The sequence below is a fragment of the Trichoplusia ni genome, chromosome 5 (assembly GCF_003590095.1).
Source record: "Trichoplusia ni isolate ovarian cell line Hi5 chromosome 5, tn1, whole genome shotgun sequence".
Classification (NCBI taxonomy): Eukaryota; Metazoa; Arthropoda; class Insecta; order Lepidoptera; family Noctuidae; genus Trichoplusia; species Trichoplusia ni.
In genome coordinates, this window is record NC_039482.1 from 6,467,811 (window position 1) to 6,478,055 (window position 10,245).

General features: G+C 35.9%; 2 protein-coding genes across 2 annotated transcripts; one reads left to right on the forward strand and one right to left on the reverse strand.

The window, feature by feature from the left end:
• The first annotated feature begins 2,542 nt into the window (after window positions 1–2,542).
• On the forward strand, window positions 2,543–4,878 carry LOC113493879 (protein FAM183A-like). The gene is made up of 4 exons (XM_026871911.1): window positions 2,543–2,633; window positions 3,075–3,203; window positions 3,610–3,769; window positions 4,313–4,878. The coding sequence occupies exons 2-4, from the start codon at window positions 3,080–3,082 to the stop codon at window positions 4,446–4,448; spliced, it is 420 nt and encodes a 139-aa protein (XP_026727712.1). The 5' UTR covers window positions 2,543–2,633; window positions 3,075–3,079; the 3' UTR covers window positions 4,449–4,878.
• Window positions 4,879–6,618: 1,740 nt separating this feature from the next.
• LOC113493852 (coiled-coil domain-containing protein 103) lies at window positions 6,619–8,882 on the reverse strand. The gene is made up of 3 exons (XM_026871884.1): window positions 8,237–8,882; window positions 7,777–7,943; window positions 6,619–6,754 (listed from the first exon to the last, which is right to left on the reverse strand). The coding sequence occupies exons 2-3, from the start codon at window positions 7,917–7,919 to the stop codon at window positions 6,640–6,642; spliced, it is 258 nt and encodes an 85-aa protein (XP_026727685.1). The 5' UTR covers window positions 7,920–7,943; window positions 8,237–8,882; the 3' UTR covers window positions 6,619–6,639.
• Window positions 8,883–10,245: the final 1,363 nt, after the last annotated feature.

Here is a 10,245-nt window from a genome sequence, read left to right on the forward strand (position 1 = left end):
CGATGCGATAAGCGATCGGAATTTTTGTTAGAATGAACCTGGGACATGGGAGTAGCGATTAGGGGGTTGATTTGCAGGTGTTATTAGGGAACCTTTTTATAACGCGCGGAATCGTTGAGGTAGACAATGTTTAGGCGTTTAGTTAGACATTTTATATATGAAGTATAAAATGAATAAATGAGATGAATTTCAAGACTAGAAATAGTGTAGATTAATAGAAGAGTATTTTCATGAATATCAAAGAGACTACAAAGGATATGACTTTCGAGGGAATTTTATTGAAACAGAAGTAATCGATTTTTAAATTGGTAGGTTGCATAGTTTTAATAAAACAAAGACAAAGTGAAGAATTTGCGATAGAAGTACAGTAGATACTAACCGTTTTAACGTCTTCAAACGTTTTATTATGCTGCTGACTAAAACATATTTCATTTTTGTTGTATCATTTTATAGGTATTTGTTATCTTTACTTAGAGAAGTGTTTACCCTTCATATAATCTTTGTATTCAATCTACCACAAATGTATGTATATCAAAAAAATCTATACAAACTTCCACTAAAAAGAGCAATCAAAAGTGTCACTTGAAATATATTCCTAACATCCACTCCATTCACTAACTCATTAAAACCGCCTGAAGAAAAAGCCATGTGTTTTAATACTATATTTATTTTTATCGGTTTACCCGCTGCCGCGCCCGCTCCGCTCATGACTGTGCTACCTCCCGAAGGCACCTCACGCGTTCCCGCCGAAGAATGAGAGATATAGAGGGACCATCAAGGTTTTAAATTCAGTTCATGGATGCTTAACGGAAGGACGAATCATTTATTAGAATTTTTCATTACTTATTGGTATTCTTTTGAAAATTATTTCATCTATAGAAGGTGGATTATTAGAGCGGGTTTAGGGATTATGGACTTTTTTGTGGAATGTCTTAAATCCTTTTTAATTTAATTTACTTCTTCATTGTACAGTGATACGTATAATAATAAAATAACATAAAAAGCACGTACAATAGGCGAGCTTAACCCTTTTTTTAAGTTTGACTTTTATATGAAGAAGTTATTTTTTTTGTCAAAACGATATATATGTGACAAAGAATTACAGAAAATATAAGGCTTATATAAAACTCTATGTGTTTTTTCAAGACAGCTAGCTGGTGTTTAATTGTATCAATTGACGCTCCAAAATGCCTAGGAACCAAGGATCCAGGACCAAACTTACAAATAACGAATTATAAATAATTTATTAAAGATCGAATTGAAAACCTTTTCTTTTTGGAAGGCGGTCAAAAATAACAAAATGTACAATATTACATTCCAAAATCGTAAGATTGGTACATATCTCTAGTTTAAACAACGTATTTTTTACTCAAATAATACGTGTTCACCATGGTGTCGCAAAGTACAGTCAGCAAAATAAGTCGATTAAAAACAGGTTCTATTTTGCAAGTAGGTATACCGATATTTTGTAAGGAGCTATGCTAATGGCTAACCTGTAACAGCAAAAATTACAACGCAGGTTAAGCTACGCGTGACTCGGTCAGCCCCTGGATGGGTGACCATCTTTGTCATAATGAGATCCTCCATGTCACAGAAGGCACGTTTGTGGGTCTCGGCAGTTTTTTTATCCATCTTTTACGTCGTTACAAGTACCTAGTCAGAAGCTAGAAAGTCTGACAACCAGTCTAACCATGGGGTATCGTGTTGCCCAGGTAACTGGGTTGAGGAAGTCAGATAGGCAGTCGGTCCTTATAAAATGCTGGTACTTAGCTGCATCCAGTTAGACTGAGTCGAAGGGAGGGACATAGGAAAAGGATAGGACGATGATATTGTGTAACTATTTAGAAATATGTAAGTACGTTCATCAGTTACAGAAAGAAATTAATATTTCAGCGTCGATATTACATTTTTGTCACTATAAACTGCATACTAGTTCCTTATCGCGTTCATCAGCGTTTGTTTCTATCTGTACTCAGCAGTCTCGTAGCGCCGGCGGTGGCAATCTATCCTCTATCTCAGATTAAACCGGGAACCCCAAGCTAACACGGTTAACCCCCCATTAAAATTAACATCCCTACCTGTTGATTACAACCTAAGACCAAGGAGGATTTATTTCTTCATCTAACTAAATTATGGTTGATTTGAATGTGTCGAATCGAAATGAAAAGCTATCGGTTCGAGACGACGTTTCAATCGTATCGGATTACTTTTAGTGTTCCGTATCTAAAGCGTAAAAATTTAACCCTATTGCTAAGGCTCCGCTGTTCATACGTCCTTCTGTCACCAGGCTGTGTCTCATGAACCGTGATTTCTATCGGTTATTTCTTCATTTGGTCCCATAAAAATTCTTCAGTAAAAAATCTTCAAGTTTCTCTCAGTAGTTTTTTATTTAATGATTGTATGTTCTTGTTGTTAAAACAACATATTATTAGTTAAAATCTCACTATAATTTAGTAATCAAGATTATACCTGTGTTATATATAACAAACTTCATTCTAAAACCTTTACGGTAAGTACATCAGCTGATGTCACATTACCAAAATTGACATTGTCAATCAATACTTTAGGAAGCACAAAAACAGTGGTGTTTATTTTATATTATTTTATTTTTTTGTCGCTCTTACATAAGTCAGGTAAGCAGAATACTTTTATACCTTGAACATTATCCTTCTTTTTCCTTTAAAACTCCTTGAGCTTGGGTATATTTTCTACCAACTACCCAATCACAGGTATGTTGGATAACTAGTCTCTAATCCAAAATCATATTTTGATTAAAATATAGTAACCCAGAATAACGAGGCTGAAATTAATTAGAGAGTTCACTTGGCCAGAGCCAAAGGAGGCCAGGGCACAGCAAAAGAAGCGTCGGTCGTCCGGGGGCAAGATGATCGAAAATATAAATAAGGTCTCGGGTCGAGTCTGCATGAGGCTTGCACAGGACTGTAGAAATTGGTACGAGAAAGGGGATGCCTATGCCCAGCAGTGGGAGGGCAAAGGCTGTAGATGATGATGATGATGATGATGATGAATCCAACAAAGAAGATAGTTGTATAATCTTTCTTTTTGTTTTTCAGCCACCATGGTCGAAGGCAAGTGCACGTTTGGCACGAGGATGCCGATAGACATTCACATGCTCAACGAAATCATTTACCGGGAAGTGAAACACTTCAAGAATTACAAGATTTACAGACCTAACTTTGGATGTGAGTCATCCTCCATACTTTAAGATACAATTCAAAAATTTTGTGTAATGTTAGAACGAGGTTCAGTTTTTGAGTTTGTGACAAATACGTTACTTAAGGTAATGTAAATACTCAATGAAATCAAATCAAAAGTCATTATTTTATTCAAATTAGGCTACGAAGTGGAAGATTTTGAAGGTCAGATTACATTGGACAGCACCTAGTTTCGCCCACCCTTCACCGCTTCTTATGTACTTTTGCTGTAAAAAAAACAAACGGTGCAGCAAATTCCCCAGTAACACGCTGTCATTCTGTTTACAATATTATTATAATAATACCTAGAGATCGTCTACAATCACAAAAAATAACTCCGTACACCGAGTTTCCTCGCACTAATATAATACGTATTTGCATCGTTTGTTCCCAGCCATCCCGGTAACTGGTAAGTTCTACGCGGCGCACGACCAGTTGACAGCAGAGTCTCAAGAGCAGACCGAGTTGGTGGATGACTACACTCACAACGTGGCACAGACCAGGGCCAAGGGCCCTCGCAGCAAATACTCCTCACCGGCTACGGAGAACCAGTCGTAAGTTTCTTATTATTTAAAACAATGCTAAAGAAATACATCATGAGGAAAACCAAAAATGTATTAAGCCATGATTGAAATCTACGGGTGGTTTAAACTCTGACAGTAAGTACATCTAGCATGCGTTATTACAGGGATCCTGTGACTAAATGCTCGGATAGAAGGTATATGATCTGCATGTCTATGACTTGAATATTGGTGAAAGCCTGGAATAGCTTAAAAATAAATTTTGCCCCCAACCGGTGTTCTTAACCATGTAGTCGTTCATGCACAGTTCCACCGCTCCACGACAATCGACTCTTAAAGTTATATTTTTGCAGTTGTGAAAAAGAGACACCGCTACTGTGTTTAGTGCTCTGTTACGCTTACACAACTGGCAGACCCTCTGCTTTAATAAATATTGTTCGGGTCCAACTATTTTTCCTATTATTACTGAAGAACCTAGCCGGTTCAAACTTGCAATATATATTACAAATATTTTGAATACCACTGCGGCATGTAACTAGCACTTGATATCACTTTCTTTCTATTCTATCTTCGCAGGTACGGATGGTACACCACGCCCCTAGTCCCCATGGACCGGAATGACACAAGGTTCTATCACCCAATGACGGAGAGTCCGCAGACGAAAATAGAAATCATCATCTCCATGTCAAACCCTAAGAATAAGAAAGACTAATAATTTAAACTATTTGCAAACATCGCTTATAATAGCTATAAATGTGAAAGTAACTCCGCCAGTCTATATGTTACACTTTCAAGGCTAAACCACTAAAACGATTCTGATAAAAAATGGTAGAGGAATAACTTGAACCTCTAGCAAGGCAAGGACATGATTGACCCTCAATAAAAGATAGCGAAACAGTGAAAATCAAAAGCTGGCTATTGATACATAATTACATTCAGAATAGTTTTGTGTTACTAACTATTTTTACTATGATAAAGCACTTAATTCGTTGCCGGATATCATCTCTGAGATCAAAATAGCTTTTGAGCGGTTTTCGACGCAATATCACAATCAAGATTCAGGCTACAGTAGAGCCGTAATGTATCAAAGCACTGTAAATTATCAAAATCATTCTAACCTATACTAATACTAGCTGTTGCCCGCGACTTCGTCCCCGTGGTTAGAAGATATAAGTTATGATTTATACCTGCCCTGTTTTTTTCACATTTTCCATTGTATCTTCGCTCCTATTATTCATCTTTGAGGGTTACCGTTGCGTGCGCTGCGAAAACGGTTCAAGATCTTCTAACCACGTGGACGAAGTCGCGGGCAACAGCTAGTCAAATATAAACTCTGACGAAAATATAAGAAATTCACTTGTAATTGCCCTATCGGATAAGATGGTGTGACCTCACCCTAAAATTCAACTTTTAAATCGAATACTTTTTAACGATAGATTTTATGTTTATATTATTTGTACATACATAATTTGTAATCAATTTAATACATATTTTTAAGATTTAGATTTTATGATTGTATCATTGTTACTATTTTACTTAATTTCTTTAATTATTTTATCCTAATTACTTTTTAAACTTCCGTACCAACACCTTTACTATAATCATTTCCTATTTTTATTTGTAAAGTTTATTCATGAAGTTTATACTGAATAAAAATGCGATTCTTTATACTTAAATCTTGGTGGTTATACATTATTTATTGGCATCATAAACCAGCCAGAAACTACGTCTTTATTGTGTTAATATCACGTGATGCATAAATCTTTTGTCAAAGCTAATCGTTGTGTGATTTATATAACCTTGTACTTTTATGTATTTTGCATGTTAGTGGCAAATGTTGTACAAGTACAGTCGAGTTTATAACATGGCTCTCTCTAATTTCAAAAGTGTTTGAATATTGAAAAGTTTGTAAAATTGTGCTCGCTTTAAACATCGTTTCGTTGTGCTCAAGATTTAGATACCGCTTAATATGTTCGATTTTCTTATTTATACGCATGTTAGCACCTGATATTGAATCGTTAATATTAAATAATTGATTCATAAAATTTACCTATATTTAGCATTCCAACGCTCATTATCTCTGCCGGTATTGACGAACTCAACTGTACCAACAAACGATAATCGCTCTTGAAATTACAACCTGACCACGCAATTTTTAAATAAATTGTGTGACAACATTATTAGTTGTTAAATAACTTTAATAAGAAAATTTCAAAATGACCAAGTTTACGCTCTGTGAAACTGAAAGTCGCTATCCGCTACGACAGAATATTTTTAACGTGATTGTTTTTTCTACTTAAATTTTAATAATACTTGGATAATTAAATCAGTTTATTTGCATACAGCGTAATTCATTTTAGTTTTCTTAATATTGAGGAAGAGCTTTGATTTCTCTGTTTTTGAGAACTTTGATTCCAATGCAAAAAAGCAATTTCAAACATAATATATTTTTATGTTATTTAGTTTAGCTTCAAGTTTGAAATGTAATCATTTATGTATCTTAGTATTTGTTATGTAGAAAATTGGCCAACTCAACCCTTTTTTTAAAGTAAATAAACGTTTTCTTAATTGTATATGATTTCCTAATTTATCTGTTGTAGAAACTGCGTTTTTAGCAAGCATTGAAACTTATTTAGTGACTCAATTTAGGTTGTTCCTTATGTGCCACATAAAAAAATAATATTTTTTTTTGACTGTGTGAGTAGGTAGTTGAGTACTACAAATTACCACACCAACCCTAGGATAATCATTATGATCCACAAATGCCTGTCCTGAGTCTGGGTCTCTTTGCGCATACAACCTGATTATTTGCAAAACACCCCGTGACACACGGAGTTAATCATTACATATCGTTTAAACAAAGAAGAAATCAAAATGAAACGTCATCATAATTCTACATGAGTTTATTCATCATATTCCTTCTTTTCTCTCAGAGCATACTGGTTCCACCCACTGCTCTTCTTCTTCTGGTAGTCACTGCGCTCTAGAGGGCGCAGGTGTGCAGCGGCCACGCGATCCCTGACAACACGAGACCTTATTAGCTGATACATTTCATCGTGAAGACTTGACAAGAGTAGACCACCTCTCTTAAGTAGACTTGAAGTTGAAAAGGGAGACTTCTGGGGTCCTACTGCCAATTTCTTAACGTAAGACGCAGTTAAGATAATTGCAGATATAAAGCGAGACTGAAAAACATGGCGGGGAACGACATCTCTCTTCCGCAACTACAATGGACTTGCTTTAAGAAGTGGAAGTAGGTCGGTCTTCTACTTTCACACCTAGATAAAGACTTTAATCGAACGTTTCAAAGGAGCTTCAGATTGTTTTTCGAAGTGGTAATATTAACCCCCGCTTCGTTCTGATAATGGGGAATATGCACGTGACTTAAATATGGACAAAATATTTTTTTTTGTAATATTTATTGCTACTGAAAACACACTATACAATTATTTTTAGAATTTATTTTAATTTAATAATGAAATTTAATCATCAAAAAGTGTCTGTTTTGAAATTACCGCGCAAATTTTCTAAACGCAACACTATTGGTGGAACAAAACGTGACGTCAGTTTTACACGAGACGTCTGCTGTCAACAAGCTATTTGTATGGTTTCTTTTTGGAGGAATAATTGTTATTGTATTGTATCCATGGTAATTAAGTCGATATTCACTCACTTTATTTATTTTTTGGTAATTTTGTAAACCAATCACTTTGCTGTTGACATCGAACTCGTGTAATGGTGACGTCACGAGCAAGCGCGCCAAAATGGCCGCGTTTAAATTGATCGCGATTTTAATATTTAATTTTTTGCATAATAGTTTATATTTTGGACGTGATATTTGTATGTTTGGTAATGTAATAACTAGTAGAAACATATAAAAAATAAAAAAAAAATCATGCATATTCCCCATTACCCATCGGGAGGTTTTACAATTTTTTTCACATATTTATAGCCCCACTCTCCCCAGTCGCACAATCTCAATAAGACCGGACGCCTTCTAACAGTATCATCCTTAAGAAAAACCACTATCTCGTACTTACGCAAACTCCTCATAAGTCTTTGCTGTATATATTGCGTCACACTTCACATCGTTGACTCTCCAATACTTCCTGTCCTGTTCCACGCAATCCTTCAACTGATCCTCGATCGCTGCGAAGTCGTCCTGAGTTAAAGGCTTATCCATTTTCACAGCAACTTACACAGCAACCTAAATATAAAAAAAAAACACTGTCACTGCTTGGCAAAGCTTCTGCAGTTTGCTTCCACAGCTGCAGGCCCAGAGGGAAGTGGACACCTATTTAAATGCTTCAGCTTACTGATAGAAGAGAAAATGGAAAGTAGAAGGAATTAACATCGCTTAATCCGTAATGAAACCATATTTAGTTATCGTCCCACTACAACGCAAAGTTAAATACCATTACTCCCATTAACAAGGCCGTTACCATATGATATTGCTTTTTAAACAGCTTAAAACTAATGTGTCACAAAATATTAAGTTACCTTATATAAATAAAATTACGACTTGTAATATTTACTTCTTTTGGGCGTCGATTGTCTGTCGTCTGTCACAAACAATATTGACATAACAACTGATACCCATTAGTAACCATGGAAACGATTATTTTCATAAAAATAGAGGTGATATGCATTCAATTAAAATCTACATAGACTTTAAGACTATTCACCCAACATATTAACTATAACAAAAGCCGCAAGCGGAGCCTAAAATTATCTAAACCCGATCAGCCCCTTTGAATCCAGAGTAATCAATTCTTCTACAGATTATTCAACCCATATGTGCGCACGTCGCTATGTGTGCGTGAGATTATAGCGATCGTGTATTATTGGAACTTCAATCTGTATTATATTGTTACACAACATCATTGTATTTATAAGGGTTCCAAGACATAACGCTGGACGCAAAGATGAGTTAAATCGATCGTACTTTCGATCCCAGTTAAACTCATCACCCGACTTTAAAAATGGGAAGATATTCAATTCGTTGATATTTTGCTTTCCTTTCCTTGTTTCTTACCATCGAACAAACGGATTCGGATTTGATGAAGCGTTGGTTGATTATTTTTTACCTAACTAGCAATAGCTGTCATTATTACCCATAGTTTCCCACAATTTTATCACGGTTGGCTCTGTAGTTTTTATTTGAAATCAGCTGACCGTTTTTGTTTTAAAAAAATATGATTTTCTCTTCTCGATCGATAGCAGGGTCATTGAGTTTAATCTTCTTTCTAACACAAAATGAAAGCGCAAACCCAAGCAAAATGCAATGGCTTGAATGTTCTCGTGTGTTTGCTCGGTGTTAGACAAACATCTCCCGCTGCTAATGTAACTCAATCCATCAATTCACGTCACATGACGCTGATCAAAAAACTAGTGGAAAGACATTTAAAAGCTCTACAACTACATATATACAAGACACATGTGTAGATGTGTTCCAAGAGGTTATGTTGTAGATACAGATGCATCCTATTCACTAATATTATAAACTTGAAAGTTTGTAGTTTAGGTATTGGGATGTTTGTTTCTCTTTCTCGGTAAAATCACTGAACAGATTTAGATGAAATTTGGTACATTGATAGTTTAAAGCCAGGATTAACATATAGGATATTATATAGTTTTTCCGTGGGACCATTTTTGATTTGTAGCGAGCGGAACCACGGGCAACAGCTAGTAATTTATATTTCCTACTTTTTCCGTTACATTTTGATTCTTGTATTGTGAAGTGGTAAAGCCATAATGTTCTATTACTCATCATTGGCCTACCCTTTTCCCAACTATGTTGGGGTCGGCTACCAGTCCAACCGGTTTCAGCTAAGTACCAGTGTTTTACAAGGAGCGACTGCCTATCTAACCTCCTTAACCCAGTTACCTGGGCAACACGATACCCCTTGGTTAGACTGGCCGTCAGACTTTTTCAAGCTTCTGACTACCTGTAACGACTGTCAAAGATGTAGGAATAACAGCCGGGACACACAATTTAACGTGCCTTCCGAAACACGGAGGAACTCGTTATGACAAAGATGGTCACCCATCTACGGACCAACCGCGTCAAGCATACCTTAACCTGTGATCGAATCACTTATGCGGTTATAGCTTAGCCACGAGATCCTTTCGTTCTATTACTATTAGTTAGTATTTCTGTCCGTGTGTATTCCCAGACATGCTTATGTCCCAAGAGACATTAAAATGGGTTGAATGCTTTCTTGCTGGGGCTAAAAGATCAGGCGTTATGGATAAAGAATTAGGAACGAAATATCGTTACATTTTTCTCTTAAAAATGTATTGTTTCTCTAAGTATAATGTTGTGTTATATTCACTTTTCGTTCATTCCCCTTCAATATTAGTATCAAATCTTATTTCTGTGTTATGTTATAGTGTTTAAACCAAAAACACTACTGAACTGGGAACTGTAAGCGCATTACAAACTTTCAAAGAATCGTGACCAAACGATCACAGCGGGGCTTTCTACCGTCCAACTATTTCTAATACTA

Bases quoted from the DNA above. Each gene is read 5' to 3' on its own strand.
- LOC113493852 (XM_026871884.1), bottom strand. From the start codon at position 7,919: ATGGATAAGCCTTTAACTCAGGACGACTTCGCAGCGATCGAGGATCAG. The intron at 6,755-7,776 runs GTAAGTACGAGA...TCGTGTTGTCAG, and splicing joins AAGACTTATGAGGAGTTTGC to GGATCGCGTGGCCGCTGCAC.
- LOC113493879 (XM_026871911.1), top strand. From the start codon at position 3,080: ATGGTCGAAGGCAAGTGCACGTTTGGCACGAGGATGCCGATAGACATT. The intron at 3,204-3,609 runs GTGAGTCATCCT...GTTTGTTCCCAG, and splicing joins TTACAGACCTAACTTTGGAT to CCATCCCGGTAACTGGTAAG. The intron at 3,770-4,312 runs GTAAGTTTCTTA...CTATCTTCGCAG, and splicing joins CCGGCTACGGAGAACCAGTC to GTACGGATGGTACACCACGC.